Source organism: Podarcis filfolensis (assembly GCF_964270895.1).
Source record: "Podarcis filfolensis genome assembly, chromosome: 12".
In the NCBI taxonomy this organism is placed as follows: domain Eukaryota; kingdom Metazoa; phylum Chordata; class Lepidosauria; order Squamata; family Lacertidae; genus Podarcis; species Podarcis filfolensis.
The window spans coordinates 54,388,648-54,407,595 of record NC_139614.1 but is presented as its reverse complement, the minus strand read 5'-3'; the positions used below and the strand labels follow the sequence as shown (position 1 = coordinate 54,407,595).

Here is an 18,948-nt window from a genome sequence, read left to right as displayed (position 1 = left end):
GGAAGCAAGAAGAATTACTGACAAAAGAAGAATGGAAGATGAAATTGGTGGACTATGCAGAATTGGATAAACTAACCAGAAGAATTCGAAACCTGCGGGACCAGAGATTCACAGAAGACTGGTGCAAATTTACGGACTATTTGAAAAGTAATCGTGATGACCAGATTACGTTTGTAGGTTTGCAAGAACTTTTTGTGAGGTAAATGATTTGAATTATTGCAAAAATGGTTAAAGAGGTATATTGTGAGTTAAGATAATTAAAGGCAATAGGAATTTAAGAAATGCAGAAGAAATGATAAAAATGGTGGCTCATCAGAGGTGCTGATGGAATTTCAAAAAGATTGTATAAGATGTGAAGTTCTGTGGAATGTATAATAATTGGTATGTTGAAATTAATAAGAAATATATATATATATATATATAGAGAGAGAGAGAGAGAGAGAGAGAACCAAGGTACCACTGTACTTGACCGGCCAAATTGCAAGCGAGATGGTAATGTGATCTCTCGCTCCGCCCCTCCTGTAATTTATTATTACAATCCAATATGGCGCCACTCACAGCGTTTTGTGGGTTTTCATGTGAGGCCTCAAGACCACGCCCAGGGCCTTGCAGCGGTCCCTCATCTTCTCGGCGTTCCTCTTTGCCGTTTCCAGGTCCACGGTGAACGCCGGGCTCGGCAGCTCTTCCACGGGTCTCCCAGTCCACATCTGTCAGGAGGAGAAACTTGGCAGAAGACCCACGTGAATGGCACAAAGGATGCTGTCAGGGAATCAGGAGCAGGAGCACTGGGGAGAGAGGATTGGGAGAGCGAAGGGGAAGAATCCGAGGGCAGCGTAGGGGAGTATGACAGTGGCCCGAGAGATTCCATGAGCTTCTCCAGCGAATCAGAAGATTCCCAGAAGGGGGCGCCGATGGTCAGGGCAAGGGGGGTCCCAGGGGGGACGCACCAGAAACAAGGAGACAGAGGGGAACCCCAAAGCAGCAGTGGAGGATCGGGACCAGTTTCCCCACCAGAGCGTAGTGGGGGGGAAGAGTCACATGTGTCAGGGGCAGTGTCTCCTCCAGAGAGGGAGTCAGGGCTGACCACGCCTCCAACGGAGGGGAGGTCAGTTGCAGCTAGCCCCCCCGAAGGGGGAAGCAGTGACAGCAGCAGTGGAACGGTCAGGAGGAAAGCTGCTGGCTGGGCGCGCACGCCAAGTTCAAATGTGCAGGCGCGCGGAACAGCAGGAGACCCGGATGGGGAACCAGCTCCTAAAGCCCGCCGGAGGGAGGGAGAAGGCTCAGGGGAATCAGCGGTCTGACACTTGAGACGTGGAGCTGCGCGCTGCGGGTCTGGAAGTGAAACTGAACTTCAATAAAGACTTTTATACTTAACAACGAAGCAGCGTTGGTCCTTTGTGAGCTGGGACCTAGGGTAGCTCTGACAGATGCTTAAAGGTAAAGGGACCCCTGACCATTAGGTCCAGTTGCGGACGACTCTGGGGTTGCGGTGCTCATCTCATTTTACTGGCCGAGGGAGCCGGCGTACAGCTTCCGGGTCATGTGGCCAGCATGACTAAGCTGCTTCTGGCGAACCAGAGCAGCGCACGGAAACGCCGTTTACCTTCCCGCCAGAGCAGTACCTATTTATCTACTTGCACTGGTGTGCTTTCAAACTGCTAGGTTGGCAGGAGCAGGGACCGAGCAACGGGAGCTCACCCCGTCGCGGGGATTCGAACCGCCGACCTTCTGATCGGCAAGCCCTAGGCCCTGTGGTTTAACCCACAGCGCAGCACCCAAGTGGAAAGCTCAGCTGATGCTATCAGAGCGTGGTGCCAATAACCCCAAGGTTGCAGCTATCACCAGATCCTGGTTTAATGACTGACCTGTCTGCCGATGGCCAATGCCTCCTTCCTGACATGCAAGGTCTAAACCCAGAGTAGGGAACTGTTGGCCCTCCAGGTGATGCGGAACTACAACTCCCATCAGCCCTAGCAGGCATGGCTAGTGGTCAGAGATGATGGGAGTTGTCGCTCAGCAGAATCAGCCTGCATAGCTTAGAGCAGCGGTTCTCAACCTGTGGGTCCCCAGATGTTGTTGGACTACAACTCCCATCATCCCTGACCACTGCTCCTATTAGCTAGGGATGATGGGAATTGTAGTCCCAAAACAGCTGGAAGGCCAAGTTTGGCCATCAGTGCAAACCTGTGGCAATGCAGGAATCTTTTGCCCAATGTAGCCTATTAGCCACTGGGCAACCCAGCCAGATGGGTGGGGTATAAATAATAAAATTATAATTAAAATTATGTTGGGTGCCCACCAACTCGCCTCCTCCTCCTTGGGAGACAAGGGATGCATCTGTATCATCTCATGTCTCTGAGTTTTGAGAAGACACAAACATCTTATCGGAAAACTCTCCTGCTGATCTTGTTCTCTGAACCCCGGTGCAAAGGAGAGAAAGGGCACGAAAGAACAGTGGCAAGAAAAATTGATGACTTATGCAGAACTGGCTAAATTGCGAGACAAGGACAACTGGGACTTTAAGGAAGAATGGGAGCTTTTTACAAATTATCTAAAAAGACAACAAAATGAACTGGACTCCTTGGCAGGGTTTGAATAAACACACACAAATTTATTGGTTGATAACATGATAGATAATGTAAGGATATGTACAAGTTTATAACATGCAGAGAATAATATGTGCTATGAAATCAGAGAGAGGAGCTGAGGGAAGTCTGAGGGGGGGGAAGGGTTTGATGGGGTGGGGGAAAGGGGGGGGGAAATAATGAATATGGTATATTTTGAAATTTTTGTTTTGCTGACATTTTTAATAAAAATATTTTAAAAACAAAAACAAAGGACAGGAAGGGATCTTGAAAAAGGCCAAGAGAACAGTCGGACAGCACAATAGTATTCTTGGCTACTTCAGGGGAACAGACAGTTTTGCACTTGAGGCTCAATGAAAGGGAAGGGAAATTTATCTGTCTGCAACAAGAAATGGAAGGTTTTCTTTTAACCTGCCGGCCTGTCTTGAGACACTTAAGGAAACGGAATGAAATCTTAATTTGGAAAGAATAAGTGTACCTCTTAGCAGAGTTGCCTTTCGCTCAGATCCAGCTGCTCTTAAGTTGGAGTAAAGTCCACTTTTGCAGCACAGAGACAGCTGGTGGCTGATCAGGGCTGAGGTCATATGACATGGGGAGGCGGGACATTGGGGGGGTGTTGGCTGTGCTGGGAGCCCCATTGGCTTAGCCAAAGGGGGGTGCAAGACCCACCTCTGCTTCCTATTGAATTAACCGCTTGCCACTCCAAAAACAAAACACAGAAACCGACATAAGTTAATGCAAGAAAGCAGCTCTAACGCTTGCATGTCTGTGCATGGGTCAAAAGACATTTTGCAAAACCCAAGAAAGAAAAAGGACTTTGTTTTTGTTTTTTTAAAACGAGGAAATGTTTAATGCATACTTTGCAAGCTTTGTGTATAGGATTTTACATTAGTTGATCTTCTAAAGGTCACTTGTAACAACAACATGAATAAGGTTTCAAAATTGGACGGTTAAGAATATAAGATTTTTACGGACATGCATGAATAAGTATATAATAATGGAACCAGGAGGGGGAGTGGAAGGAAGTTGTCAGGGAATCAGGAGCAGGAGCACTGGGGAGAGAGGAATTGGAGAGCGAAGGGGAAGAATCCGAGGGCAGCATAGGGGAGTATGACAGTGACCCGAGAGATTCCATGAGCTTCTCCAGCGAATCAGAAGATTCCCAGAAGGGGGCGCCGATGGTCAGGGCAAGGGGGGTCCCAGGGGGGACGCACCAGAAACAAGGAGACAGAGGGGAACCCCAAAGCAGCAGTGGAGGATCGGGACCAGTTTCCCCACCAGAGCGTAGTGGGGGGGAAGAGTCACAGGTGTCAGGGCCAGCGTCTCCTCCGGAGGGGAGGGAGAGTGAGTCAGGGCTGACCACGCCTCCATCGGAGAGTGGGGGAATGGAGGGGAGGTCAGTTGCAGCTAGCCCCCCCGAAGGGGGAAGCAGTGACAGCAGCAGTGAAACGGTTAGGAGGAAAACTGCTGGCTGGGTGCGCGCGCCAAGTTCAAATGTACAGGCGCGGGGGACAGCAGGAGACCCGGATGGGGAACCAGCTCCTAAAGCCCGCCGGAGGGAGGGAGAAGGCTCAGGGGAATCAGCGTCAGAAGAGGCTAGGAAGGGCGAGACCCCGGCGGGCAGGCGGACCCAGAGGAGGAAGGAGCAGCGGAAAAGGTGGAGCAAGGCGAGGGTCTTAAATTGGTGTACAGGGGGAGGAGATTCAGAAGGGTCATCAGCGGTCTAAAGCTTGAGACGTGGGGCTGCGCGCTGCGGCTCTGGAAGTGAAACTGAACTTCAATAAAGACTTTTGTATTTAACAACAAAGCAGCGTTGGTCCTTTGTGAGGTGGGACCTTGGGCAGCTCTGACAGAAGTCAATTAAGATGCGTTATTTAAATTTTTGATGATGGTGTTCTCTTTTTTTAATTTTTTTTTGTTATAAAATTAATAAATTGTATCTAGCTTTGCACAAATGGCTTAGGATATTTAACCTTGGGTCCTTTTTCTTCTGCTGCTATCAGTGCGACTGAGTTTAGTGCGTCCAAAAGTCAGACGAGGAGGACTGTGGTTTCTGAAAGCTTGCGTCACTACAACCAACATGTGAGCCTTTAAGGTGTTGCAAGTTATATAAAACAAAGAGACTTGTGTCACCTTAAACTGTATAAAAATCATACAGCCTTGCCACTGATGCTGTATAAAATTTCAAGTCACCTCGGGGAGGGTCTCTTGAAAAGAAACAAATAAATGATGGCAGTTTTGGGGCAAATGCAAAGCCCCCATAGATAGTGGGGATGCTTAGAAGGTTGCCAACTTTTTCCAAAGAAGATTGGCAAGTTAAATTAAAGGAATATGGTAAAATGGCAAAATTGACAATGAGACTAAGAGGAAGAGACGACAATGAATTTAAAGAAGATTGGAAAGACTTTATTGCATATACAGTGGTACCTCGGGTTACATACGCTTCAGGTTACATACGCTTCAGGTTACAGACTCCGCTAACTCAGAAATAGTACCTCGGGTTAAGAACTTTGCTTCAGGGTGAGAACAGAAATTGTGCTCTGGTGGCGCGGCGGCAGCAGGAGGCCCCATTAGCTAAAGTGGTGCTTCAGGTCAAGAACAGTTTCAGGTTAAGAACAGACCTCTGGAATGAATTACCGTATTTTTCGCTCTATAAGACGCACCAGACCATAAGACGCACCTAGTTTTTGGAGGAGGAAAACAAGAAAAAAAAATATTCTGAATCTCAGAAGCCAGAACAGCAAGAGGGATCGCTGCACAGTGAAAGCAGTGATCCCTCTTGCTGTTCTGGCTTCTGGGATAGCTGCGCAGCCTGCATTCGCTCCATAAGACGCACACACATTTCCCCTTACTTTTTAGGAGGGAAAAAGTGAGTCTTATAGAGCAAAAAATACAGTAAGTACTTAACTCGAGGTACCACTATATACAGAAGCAATGTACATAAGTTAATACATTAGCAGGGTTCTAGAACTACTAGACAGCATCTTAAAAAGCAGAGACATCACCTTGCCAACAAAGGTCCGTATAGTCAAAGCGTTGGTTTTCCCAGTAGTGATGTATGGAAGTGAGAGCTGGACCATAAAGAAGGCTGATCGCCGAAGAATGGATGCTTTTGAATTCTGGTGCTGGAGGAGACTCTTGAGAGTCCCATGGACTGCAAGAAGATCAAACCTCTCCATTCTGAAGGAAATCAGCCCTGAGTGCTCACTGGAAGGACAGATCCTGAAGCTGAGGCTCCAATACTCTGGCCACCTCCTGAGAAGAGAAGAATCCCTGGAAAAGACCCTGATGTTGGGAAAGATGGAGGGCACAAGGAGAAGGGGAGGACAGAGGACGAGATGGTGGGACAGTGTTCTCGAAGCTACCAGCATGAGTTTGACCAAACTGTGGGAGGCAGTGGAAGACAGGTGTTAAGTTGTGGGTGAACATATCAGACGGCACAGCGATTCTTCAAACAGTTCTTGTTTATTCACAAGCCAGAACAGAACTGAACTGAAGGGTTCACCCAGCCTGCTTATATAGAGCTCCAGTACAACATTACTGTAACAACTTTCTAAAACTATCCAATCACTGAACATCACTTTCGATCCTTCATTTGCATAACTATGTACAGTATCCCCCTGCTGGCCCAGGGTGAGAACTTCAGTACGTAACAACAGGAGTGCCTGGCGTGCTCTGGTCCATGGGGTCACGAAGTCGGACACGACTAAATGACTAAACAACAAAGAACTACTTGTAATTTTATTATGAATGGACAATAAGTAATTTTAATGGTTTTTTAATTTACAATGGACATGTGGTATGTTGATAAATAATGGAACCAAGGAAGGGACTAGGTGGGAGTCAATTTTTTGGTTTGGTTTTGAATTTGTATTGTTGTTTTATTTTTGTTATTTTGTGGAATTTAATAAAAATATTCCCAAAAAATAGAAGGTTGCCAACTTTTTCAGCGGCCCCTGCTCCTCTGCCCTCCCTTCTCCAGCATGCAGCATCCTGCTGCTCGCCAGCATCACCAAAGCCTCCTAGTTTGCTCCTCTTAATTAAAAAATATTGCAGGATCTCGCCCCACCGCCCCCGCCCCAATATATTCATCCCAGGGCTTCTGCAATCCCCAGCTCTTCAGTGCACGCCGGGAAGGATGGGGTTAACTCTGCCTTCAGCTGAGATTTCAGAACGAGGCTGCCGAGAGAAAGAGCCGATTGAGCCCGACCGCGCAACTTCTGCGCCTCGTCCCGGGAGGAGAGCCGCAGAGCTGCTCCGGACCGGGAGCACGTAATGAACGCGCATGCGCGAGTTGGCCCCGTCCACCGGCGTTTATTCTTGTGGTAGCTGTCTCGCCCGCGCGCCGTTCTTTTCTAAGGGATGACTGCGCAGCGCCACCTGCCGGCAGGAGCCAGGAGAGCACAGGCTCGTTCCGCCGCCGCAGCTCGTTCTGCTGCAACCCAGGGCAAGTTCTGGGATTTTGCAGAGCAGAGCGCAAAATAAAATAAAATAAAATAGAATAAAATGAAATAATGCACGGTGAGCGGTTTTTTGCAGCTCTTGCACGGTTGCAATTCCGGAGGAAAGGCATTTTGCAGCTGCAAAGCCTCCGTTGCAAGTGCCAGCATTTTCCTGCCTGCAAGATTTGGAAGGAGAGAGGGAGAGAAAGCAAAGGGGATGCGTTTCTCCCCGGGCAGGCAGCTCCGGGAGGCAGCAGGAGCAGGAAAGAAGAGCTGGGCGGGATGCAAACTCTTGCAAAGGCGGAGTCAGGACCAGAAAAGGGCCATTGAAAGCCCTTCTGCCGCCTACAGCCACACCACCCTGAATGCACCCGATCCCGTCCGATCTCGGAAGTTAAGCAGGGTCGGGCCTGGTTAGTACTTGGATGGGATTCCGCCTGGGAATACTGGGTGCGGTAGGCTTTTTTTGCATTTCCCCTTTTGCAACTCAGACTGGGGAATCCCCTCCTCTTTAGCAAAGTCCATGGGCTTTTGCCTTGAAAGGCACATTTGATGCAAAGGTGGCTGAGAAATGCCGTCTCTTCTGTGTCACAATTTCCCCTGAAATTGCAGCTAGTTACAGCCACGACTGCTCCTGCCAACCTAGCAGTTTGAAAGCATGTCAAAGTGCAAGTAGATAAATAGGTACCACTCCGGCGGGAAGATAAACGTGTTTCCATGCACTGATCTGGTTCGCCAGAAGCGGCTTAGTCATGCTGCTCACCTGACCCGGAAGCTGTACGCCAGCTCCCTCGGCCAGTAAAGCGAGATGAGCGCCGCAACCCCAGAGTCGGCCACGACTGGACCTAATGGTCAGGGGTCCCTTTACCTTCTTTACAGCCACGACCCGAATGGGAAATTCATGCATGGGAAAAATCGGCATCAAATATCCCTTTTAAGGTGTCAAAACAGTCTTCGGATTTTGATAAAAAAGAGATGGTTCCTGAGCTCTGAGATGGGAAAGTCGAAGTGACAATCAATGGGAGCAAAAGCAAGAATCTCACCGTACATGACATTTCCAGGTGGTCTCCCATCCAGACCTGACCCTGCTTAACTTCCAAAATTAGATGGCACCCAGTGACATAACTCTAGATGCAGCTGCTGTTTATAGGCTCCTAGAACTGTCACATTTGGGTTTTTTGCATTTCCACTTCCATTTTTCCAAAAATCTGCGGGCCTCTGAGTCATCTGGAAAGGCAGATTTGATGCATAAAGTTGCAACCTGATTTTTTTCACCTGCATGCACCCCGCATTCCAGATGCACGCAAGGTTGTGTGCTTCCTAACCTGTCTGCAACTTCAGGAGAAATTGTGAGATGGGGTGAGACGATCACCCTTGAATGAGGATGCAGGTGCTCAGGTGCTCACCTGGAGAGCTTTTTTGCACCCCAAGCCCAAGCTTACAGAGCTGCACATGAGATTCCCAGAGACATCTTGCTGCCTGTTGCATGTCTGAACCTAGAGCCACAAGTTTCTGCAAAAACAGGCCGCAGGAACCATTTCCTTGCTCCAAAAGTGTTAAGCTGCTGGAGCTCCCAGCTGCCTTTTCAATCTCTGGCTCTGCTTTTACAATATGGACATTAAACCGGGCGATTGCTTCTTTCTTTCCCAAATCTGCCTGCCTCTGAGCACTGTGGCTTTACGTGGGACATTGTGACACGGGCCCAAAAGCAGGGCCACAAACCTGAAACAGATCAGGAACTGTGGAAATGCACGATTCACTTTGATGGGAACTTATGCAGGTAACCCTCCAGGAAGAGGGTACCCTTAAATACAGCCTTTGTCCTGTATAATTAATGGACATCTAATACAGGAAGTTAAGCACTTCAATTATCTGGGAATCACATTCAAAAATAATATGAATTGGAATACACATATATGTGCTGCAATAGTTGAGGCCAAAGTGACAGCCCACCATATTAAATCCTATTTTTTTTCTCCAGTAGGAAACAGATTTATTCCAGCTGTATTGCAAGTGATTGACATGAAACTTTGTGCCCAACTTCTATATGGCACACCAGTGTGGATTTCAGGTGATCTCAAGAGGTTGGATAAATTTCACGCATCCCTTCTGAGGTCATTATTAGGACTTGCAAACTCTGTAAAATATGAAACAATATGTTGTGAGCTGGGAATATTGCCTTTATCAGTAAGAGCATGGCTGAGGACCTTGAAATATTGGATCTTCCTCCATTATAGAGCCCTATCCCCTAATTCTCTACTTTACGATCTTTTAAGTGATAGTGCAATTCACAATCTATCATTGACTTGCAGGAGAAAATTGGATTCGATAGGGCTCACTCTAACTGATTTTGAAATTTCTGATCCCAAAGATACATGGAAAATTATCAGGAAGACTCTTACAGAAAAAAGTGTCCTTGCCACGCTTGAGGTTGCAAAGCACAGCACCTGCTCTCCTACCCACTTCAATCTCCCTTTGTGTAGAGATTTCCAAAAGGGATACATGACAAATCTGAAGAAACATGAATCGTGTAGGCTGTTTATGCTGGCCAGATTTAACATGTTTCCCTCGGTGGTAGTGAGAGGAAGATACTTAGCTATCCCAGAATCAGAGCGTCTCTGCAAATGCGGAAAACAGGAACCCGATACTCTGGAGCATGTGTTCTTTTCCTGTGATTTTGGCAGTTATGCCAGAAGACAATTGTTTGAGGCCCTAAAATTTTATAGACAGATTTTTACACAACCAACTGTTCAGGACCTGCTGGCGGACAGCGATGATCAAATTACTGTTATAGTGGCTGAATTTTTGAGTGCTGTCCATGAAGAAAGAATGGGCCATGATAGAGAGACTTAGTGGTTCTTAATGGTAGGTGATGTTGCTGTGTTGTATTATATTATCTATGTACATCAATTTATTTTTTGGAGTTAAGAATAGGACTGGGATAAATTGTGTTCGCTGAGCCCGTATTTTATACAGTCTGTATATGATGTTTGTTTGATAATGTGTGGTGTGCTATGCCTAATAAAGGATTTTGAATTGAATTGAATACAGCCTTTGTCAACCTGGTACCTTTTAAAAAAAATTGGACTACCACTTCCATCAGGCTGTGCCGGTTGAGCCTGATGGGAGTTGTAGTCCTGAAGGGACAGGATACCCAAATCCTGTCTGTGAAGTCACGCCGAAGTCACCCCAGGCCTCAAAACCAAATTTCCCCTTTCTCTCTTCTAAAACAGCTTTTCTCTGCTATTCTCTGCTTTCTCACAAGATGCTGCGGCATAGGCAAAATGTTACTTTTATCACTACGAGAGCGCTTCAAAAAGGCGAATGAATAGGCTCTGTCAAATGCCAAGCATAAGCAAGCCTGGGAACTGGCTCTTATCTCATTCGGCTGCAACACATCTTGGACAGGCTGAACCGCAAGGCTCCTCAACCCCCTTGGCTTCTCATCCCCCTTTCCTGGGAAGGTTGCCAAGAGTCCCAAAGACAGGAGCTTTCTGTTCATGCTCAGGAAACTCATCATGGGGCAGGGCTCCTGAGGAGGAGGAGAAAGGGGAGGAACTGGAGGGGAATATACGCTCTGTGCAAATGGTTGTGAACTTGTGCTTGTTTGTGAAATTATCACACTAGCTCCTTCTACCAGCCCGGATGGTAGAAATAAAGCTTTTTCTCTGAAATTATCCCTTGAGTGTCTGTTTGACTCCCATTTCCCTGTCCCGGGCGCAAAGCTCTTCCCACCCGAGGGCAAAGCCTGAAAAGGCTACAGTCCAAAGCATCCAGGTTGGCAATGACTGCCTTAAATCTCTCAGGACTCGGAAGGAACAGCGAGAGCCGGACCAAAAGAACTCACAGGCTGCGCTTGTTTCTTTTCAAAGTTTATTCAAAGTCACGTGAACAGGATACCGTCAAGTCTGTGGGGCAAGCCCAGTACAGCTGAAGGCAAGTAGTCATTTTCAAGTTTAAGGCATATTTATATTAAAAAATAATAATCATCGGAAGTTCAGATTGTGCTTTTATTTCCTTTTTCGGAAAGAAGAACCGTGGACAGATCCTTGGATTTGCTGCGTTTTCCTGAGAGTAGATAGCCCAATGTGGATTTGTCCTTGTCCCTACCACCTTCGCCAAATGGAAACATTTAATTTTTTTGCTCTCACGCTAGAAAGTAAAAGGACAATTCGTGTGTCCCTCTAGGGACACACTGAACGCCAAGAAGACGACCCCAAAAGCACCGATGGAGCCGGTCCCTGTCTGCTTTGCTGTGTGCCATTAAGTTTCGCCAGTGAAAACAGGTGCAAATCTACCTTTACGTTTACCTGGGCAACCTTCATATTAGTTGTGAAAAGCAGCTACTGGCACAGCGCTTTAGGAATCGGACCAGGGTCTGGAAACTTTGCATTATGTTATAATGAGGAGTCCCATTTCCCCTCCCAGATCTCTCATCTGCTCTCCGCCGATCTCCCTGTGTAAATCATCTCCAATTGCACGTTGGAAGGAAAAACTTAAGATGGAGAAAAGACCTGGCCAGTTACATGCTGACATTAAAGAACAGTGAGGCATATTGCAAGTGCTCCAGATGTGGAACTGCTGGGCTTGCCAGTCACCGCAGTCCTTCAGGTGGAGGTCTGTATAGTTGCACAAATGGACAGGCAATTCTGGAGCAGATTTCTCCCAAGCTGGTGGAGTGGACTACAACTCCCATCAGCCGCGGGAGCTGCGGTCTAGCAACATCATGAGGGCGCCAGTCTGTTCCGGAGCTGGGACCACCAGCCTTTCCTTGGGCTGTTGCCAAGCGCTCCGGCCGAGTTGGAAGAAAAACCTCAGCAACTGGAAAGGTGGGAACGGGGCGATGGCGGCGATAAGGCTTTGGGGCCTGCACAGAGCGTCACTTGGAAAACGGGGTCTGTTTTCTGCCTCGGCTGATGGCAAGAGCCACTCTGACAGGGACCCCAAGCTAAAACTGGTCCTTCTTCCAGAAATCCTGCTATGGAAACAGATCTCCAGGTGGGAAACAGACAAAGTCACCTAGACAAAGCTGAGTGTTTGGTCCCCCGTTCCTGCCCTTTTGCTGTTTTTCCCTTCTGCATCAAGTGTGACTCGGTTAGGGACGCAATCCAGCAGCCATAGGAAGAGGTTCCTCAAAGCCGCCCTCGTTCAACCTCTATTCTGAACCCGTTCAAGCTGCGACCCCTGGTGTTTTCCCATTCGGAAGTGTTAAAACACAGAATGTCGAAGACACGCACGTGCAAAATGCAAAACAGACACTCGATTGGGAGCCGCCCAGAGTGGCTGGGGAAACTCAGCCAGATGAGTGGGGTATAAATAATAAATTATTATTATTATTATTTATCCCCCCCTAAAGCCAGGTGATTGCAAGGTCAAAGCGAGGAGGTAACAAAGACCTCTCTGGTGAAACGTTTGCTACGCCCTGGGAAGGTGACGATAGCCCCTTAAATTCTCATTTGAAACAAAAGGACAAATCCACATGGAGAAACATCAGAGGTGTTTTGAGTCTTGCTCTCTCCAAGCCAGCAGGATCTCAGAAACAGATAAACTCCCCCCCCCCGCCATCCGCTTTAAATACAAAAAAATAGAAAAGTTTGGATCATCATTATTCATAAAAGATACAAAACCTGTGTGTATATATATATATATATGTACACAGAAAACAGAACAATTGTGGGTTTTTTGGGGGGTAGGGGAGTCTTTTTTGCCAAAAAAGAGAGCGTGGATATTGCACTTTGTGGAATTTGGTCTTCACCCAGAAATTATTATTTTTGGAAGAGGTCGATGGGGAGGTGGGCGGGAGGAATCGAAGGCGGCCTTTGCTTTTGGAGCTCAGGTCTTCCCTTTATGAATGAAGGGGGGGGCAAGTGCCTATTGCAGCTGCCGGGTGCCCTCCAAATGTTTCGGACTACAACTCCCATGAGGTTTGGCGCTGGCTGGGCCTGATGGAAGTTGTAGTCCGAGACGTTTGGAGCCGCCCAGTGGCCTGTTGTACGAATGCAAACTGCTCCTTCTGTTGAGCCTGGAACTTGAATTGGACAAGGCAAGTTGGCGGAGGTGGAGAATTCTGCAAGACTCTCCCATTCCTCACCTGGAATATTCACCCTGCCGGAAGGAACCTCAATGATGCCCGCATTCTGCCATCTTTCTCCTTTCCCCACGGCGCTGGTAGGAAGGCGACAGACAATGGAGTCTGCGGAGAAGGGGCCGCCAGTCCAGACAACCGCAGCCGTTTTCCCCTGCCCCTGTCGTAACAGCCGGTGGGAAGGGAGGAAACATGCAACTCTCCGCAGCAAAAAGCACAACACAGTTGCTCAAGGGGGCAAAGAGAAAGATAGACTTGTTTCCCCACTGAGAACCTTCTAACAGAACCGAGGATCTACGGTGTGCGGGAGAGTCGTGGCGGATTGTTATCTGCACCACGGTGTGCCAAAAAGCGGCGCAGCTGCACAGAGAGAGTGCGTTTGGGGCTCGGGTTTCCTCTCCCGACTTTCTGCAAATGTAGAGTGACCCCAGAGAGATGGGGCCAAGTCGTCAGGTCTGCCCTCCCCACTTGGTGCTTTTGCTAGACTTCTGCAGGAGACTACTGGCAACTAGCTTTTCAAAACAGGGGCAATCGCAGAAGTGTGGCGGAGCTGGACCGCTGGTAGCCCACTAAGGGGAAAAGCCAGCCTTGTTATTTTTTACTGGCGCTGAATCACCCGGGGGGTGGACTGGATGAGCCTTGGCGTCCCCCCTTCCAACTCTCCAGCCCACAGCAACTCCCATGAACCCACCCTCCCTACTCCTTGCGTCCTTTGGGAATGCAAAATTTGCTGCACGCGGGTTATTCTCCCAAGGTTCACACCGGACCAAAGTCCTGTTGTTGTTTTTTAAAAGCTGGACCCCAAGGGGAACTTGCTGCTGGTGACATCAGCTTCCCCCAGCCTGGTGCCCCCCTCCAAATGTTTTGGGCCGACAGGCTGGGCCTGATGGGAGCTGCGAGCCAAAATACCTGGTGCCAACCGGACTGGCTTTTTATGCTTGTGTGATGCTGATGGGATCCTGCTAACACCAGGCAAGTCGCCGATTTCAGAGTTAAACCCAAACCTGTTTTCTCCTCCTATCCACTGCCCCAGTCCACCAAGATAACGAACTGAAGCACATACCGATATCCAGGGATTGGTGAATAGAATAAAAAGCACCAAGTTCTCAAAATTTGCTTTAACTGGGAGAGAGGAGAGTTGGGGAACGGTGTCTATAAACCACAAACCTTTCAAACTGGTACAAAAATAAAAGCCCTGGATGATTCGTCTTGAGGGCTGATACAAAGGATCTATTACAGGTAGCTGTAAAAATAAAAACCAGCCTTCAACACCGAGCAGGTTTGGTGCTTATAAGAGAAAGCACCTCAGGGTGCAGGTCAGAGTCACCAGCAGACCTCAGCCAGCTCCTTCGAAGGTTTTTCAACGTTTGACCGGCGATGGCAAAGGGAGCGTGGCCCCCTTAAGAGAGGAGAGCTGGGCTTGTTCGAAGGGGGGAGAGCAAGAGGTCGCAAGCAGTGGGTCAGCCGGAGGGCTAGAAGGCCAGGAATCTCACCTCTGTGGGACCAGAAGACTGCAGGGATGTCTTCTGATTATGCTTAGCAGAGGCCGCCGGAAACTAAGGCTTGCTGGGTAAAAAGTTGGGGTGAAGACACAGCGGTTTACCAAATGGCAGGGTTTTATTGCTGGTGAAGACACTTGCGGGACCCTAAGCCAGCCGTGTGCAGTAAGATTACAGACATCCTGTTGCTCTGCTCCTTGCCCACCCCCATTCCACCAATACGACCCCCTCAACTTGGGGGTCACCGGTACCAAGCCATCCAGTTTCCAGAGCGAGTGGGGCTTTGCGGAGGGCCCCCCTTGCCTCCTCCTTCCCTTTTTCAAACCAGAGGGTAGGTTGAGGGCAGGCACTCCCTAACTCGGCCCTCCAGATGTTTAGGGACTACAAATCCCATCATCCCTGACCGCTGGTCCTGTTAGCTAGGGGTGATGGGAGTTGTAGTCCCAAAACAGCTGGAGGGCCGAATTTGGGGGTGCCTGGTTTAGGGGGTCAGGGTAGGACGTGTCGAAGACCCCTGGCTTAATGCTTTGCTGCTCTGCCAGAGTTATTTGCCAGCCATTACAGCTTTCTCTCTCTAGAGCAAGAGGACAGAACTCCCACCTGGGTGAGGGAAAAGCAGACGTCTTCGGGATCGGTGCAATTTTCTTGACGTAGTGCAACGAAAACGGGTCCTTTTAAGGCCATCGGAGAAAGACCAGGCCGCAGTTTTGAGGCTGGTGCGTCTATTGCGTTTCTGTCCCCCAAAACCGCCAAGGATCGAGGGGAGGCGGATAAGGTACTCTCCCCACCCACCCCAATTCCAGTCCTCTGTCTCTTTTCCCGGTGTGACAACCGTGTCACGCAATTGCCCCTTCAAGCGCCGCAGGAATCGAGTGCTTCGGTGGGGGAAATGAGGAGCAGCCGGATGGGCTCTAGGAAGCCCTTTTCCCCGCGATTGTTCTGTGAGCGCTGCCCTCGGAAGGCTGCTCCAGGTGTGTTAAGAGACCTCCGACTTGCAGGTGGGTCCCTGAGGAAGTTTGCTTTCCTCCTCCTTCTTCTTCTTCCACGCAGGGGAACTCTGCGGATCATGGCGCTCCGGGGACAATGCAAAGAGGCCTCCGGGCAGCGGAAGACGCCCCCAAAGCGGGTGAGGGCGGGCAGATCCCGTGTCCCGCCGTGGCTGCGAGGCTACAGGTGAAAGCCGACCCGAACTGCTTACTTGGACTCCGCAGGGTTGTATTCTGTCTCCCCGGACGACACCTGGGAGATGCGCCGCGTCGAACGCCACAGCCGCCTGTGGAACTGCCCCGACTTCACCTGCAGGCAGAAGGCGGACCAGGAAGCAGAGGGAGGTGGGAAATTAGTTGTTGTTGTTGATTATTCTTATTCTTATTCTTATTCTTATTATTATTATGTGTTATTAGTCTTATCAGAGTTCTAAGGTCTCCAATATAAATTACACGTTCATAAATGTACAAGGCAAACACATACATAGGTATATAAACCACATGTCTGAAATAGCACAAGAGAGCAATCCTGAAGCCATTTTGACTCCCAAATTGACCTCAAATATTTCTCTGCACTGAGGAAGGAAAGGGGAAAGGCACCCCCTCCTTGTCCTTTTTGCTTACAAATCCTGTCTTAAGGGCGTATTTGTGTGTGAATAGGGTGAGCCTGTGACCTGGATTCAGGAACTAAGGTATTAACCGTCACAAAAGAATGGCCAGGCTGCCCAGGTAATGCAATCAGTGACCATTATCAGGTATCCTGGCAGGCAAGATTTCTGCTGTAGACCTCCTTCTGTGGTGCATGTACAGTGGTACCTCGGGTTAAGAACTTAATTCGTTCTGGAGGTCCGTTCTTAACCTGAAACTGTTCTTAACCTGAGGTACCACTTTAGCTAATGGAGCCTCCCGCTGCCACCCGATTTCTGTTCTCATCCTGAAGCAAAGTTCTTAACCTGAGGTACTATTTCTGGGTTAGCGGAGTCTGTAACCTGAAGCCCCTGTAACCCGAGGTACCACAGAATGATGTTTCAGGGGGATGGACCCAGGGGTTAGCAAACTTTTTCAGCAGGGGGCCGGTCCGCTATCCCTCAGACCTTGTGAGGAGCCGGACTAGATTTTGAAAAATAAAAATAAAAATGAATGAATTCCTATGTCCCACAAATAACCCAGAGATGCCTTTTAAATAAAAGGACACATTCTACTCGTGTAAAAACACGCTGATTCCCGGGGTGGATTTGGAAGGCGATTGGGCCGGATCTGGCCCCTGGGCCTTAGTTTGCCTATGCATAGGCTACAGGATGGGCAATTTCAAAAGTCTATATAAGGCCTTGCGCGCCATTGTTCAGGGTTCCTCCTCCCTCCTGCATGTGGTGAGTGAGGACCCTGTTGCAACAGTTTAATAAAGATCAGGCTTACTAGCCACTTTGCTTTTCAATATACAGTGGTACCTCAGGTTACATACGCTTCAGGTTACAGACTCCGCTAACCCAGAAACAGTACCTCGGGTTAAGAACTTTGCTTCAGGATGAGAACAGAAATTGTGGCAGTGGGAGGCCCCATTAGCTAAAGTGGTGCTTCAGGTTAAGAACAGTTTCAGCTTAAGAACGGACCTCCGGAACAAATTAAGTTCTTAACCCGAGGTACCACTGTACTCTGGCTGGCCTCTGTTATTTTCTCCAGAGATAGGGAACCCACTTAAGGACTCCGTAAAGCAGGGGTCGGCAAAGTTTTTTGTGCGGCTTGGGCCGGTTTACGGTCCAGCAGATGCTGCGGTGGGCTGGAGTGTGTGTGTGTGTGCGCACGCATGCACAAACACTATTTCCAGCGCTCCTTCTGGCGCAGAAGAGGCGTGCGCAGCTTCCCATTGGCTGCAGGAGCTTCTTGCAGCCAATAGGAAGCCGGCCAGCGTCATGTAAGGCCGTCACCGCTCTCCTCTGTGCCGGTTTAGCACGGTGCGTGGGAGCTGGCCAAGCAGGTGGCGGGGGTCCATGGGCCGGTTAAACGACCCCTGTGGGCCGCTCCATGATCACCGCAGATGACAGCAGCCATGACATTAAAAGACGCCTGCTTCTTGGGAGAAAAGCAATGACAAACCTAGACAGCATCTTAAAAAGCAGAGACATCACCTTGCCAACAAAGGTCCGTATAGTTCAAGCTATGGTTTTCCCCGTAGTGATGTATGGAAGTGAGAGCTGGACCATAAAGAAGGCTGATCGCCAAAGAGTTGATACTTTTGAATTATGGTGCTGGAGGAGACTCTTGAGAGTCCCATGGACTACAAGAAGATCAAACCTCTCCATTCTGAAGGAAATCAGCCCTGAGTGCTCACCGGAAGGACAGATCCTGAAGCTGAGGCTCCAAGACTTTGGCCACCTCATGAGAAGAGAAGACTCCTGGAAAAGACCCTGATGCTGGGAAAGATGGAGGGCACAAAGAGAAGGGGGCGACAGAGGACGAGATGGTGGGACAGTGTCCTTGAAGTTACTAACATGAGTTTGACCAAAGTGTGGGAGGCAGTGGAAGACAGAAGTGCCTGGCGTGCTCTGGTCCAGGGGGTCACGAAGAGGCGGACACGACTAAACGACAACAACATGGGCCGCTTGTGGCCCATGGGCCTTCGGTTGCTGACTCCTGCCATACAGGCTCTTGGATACCCCATAAGGGAAAAGGAGCAGGTTCCTCCCCCATAACACTAGGAAGAGTTGAACTGAAGGGCAGCTGTCACTCACTTACCTCCAGAGGCTGCCCTGCTCCGACCACAATCAGCTTCCCATCCTCCAAGCCCACAAGAATGTGGCTCTTCTCCTTCGTCACCGAGACGCTGTGGATGGGGACCTTCATTGCCAAAGGGGCGACAGCAGCTTGGAGGCTGAAAGGAGAGGAGGGGGGCGACTGCGTTAGGTGCCGAGGCACTTAAAATCTAAAATAATGAGCGTAACAAAGGCAGGAACATGCATGGGGAAATCTTAGTGCAGTACAACTGTAAGTTAGATTTTTTTTAAAAAAAAATTAAATAATTTTATTTTATTTTTTAATTTTTTTATAAAAAATTTATTAGGTTTTCCACAATTATAACAAATATCACATAACAGAATAACAAACAAAAGCAAAGACAACAGACAAAAGAGTACATCAAAGAAAAAAACATAAACAAATAAAAAATAAAAACAAACTTAATTCTTTAAAAAATCCAACCTTATAAACATATTATGGACTTCCCCATGTCCCTCCCTTCTGAGTTTCCTTGTATCTGGATGTATCAGCTTTCCAATATCATTATTAAACAAAAATATTTCCAATTATAATCTAACTTATTCACTTTTGAAAAAAATCCAAATAATTTTAATTGGT

At 48.5% G+C, this 18,948-nt stretch overlaps 3 protein-coding genes across 7 annotated transcripts in view; 1 reads left to right on the top strand and 2 right to left on the bottom strand.

Moving 5' to 3' along the window:
- The window catches only part of LOC310746154 (D-serine dehydratase-like), a 30,916-nt gene extending 27,753 nt beyond the window's left edge, over window positions 1-3,163 (bottom strand). The window contains exons 1-2 of one of the 4 annotated variants that reach the window (XM_083579966.1): window positions 3,065-3,163; window positions 559-737 (exon numbers count right to left, since the gene is read on the bottom strand). In XM_083579966.1, coding sequence (XP_083436092.1) covers window positions 559-707 — 149 coding nt within the window. In that variant the 5' untranslated portion in view covers window positions 708-737; window positions 3,065-3,163. Of the gene's footprint in view, window positions 1-558; window positions 738-3,063 lie in introns of all 4 variants that reach the window. The other 3 variants (XM_083579965.1, XM_083579967.1, XM_083579968.1) reach the window with 3 other exon arrangements.
- The window catches only part of LOC310746227 (cathelicidin-related peptide Oh-Cath-like), a 520,941-nt gene that overhangs the window by 407,645 nt on the left and 94,348 nt on the right, over window positions 1-18,948 (top strand). The window lies entirely within an intron of this gene.
- The window catches only part of NBEAL2 (neurobeachin like 2), a 217,977-nt gene continuing 209,912 nt past the window's right edge, over window positions 10,884-18,948 (bottom strand). For both annotated transcript variants that reach the window (XM_083579046.1, XM_083579047.1), the window contains exons 54-55: window positions 18,331-18,466; window positions 10,884-15,907 (exon numbers count right to left, since the gene is read on the bottom strand). In XM_083579046.1, the coding sequence (XP_083435172.1) occupies window positions 15,806-15,907; window positions 18,331-18,466 (238 nt within the window). In that variant the 3' untranslated portion in view covers window positions 10,884-15,805. The remainder of the gene's footprint in view (window positions 15,908-18,330; window positions 18,467-18,948) is intronic.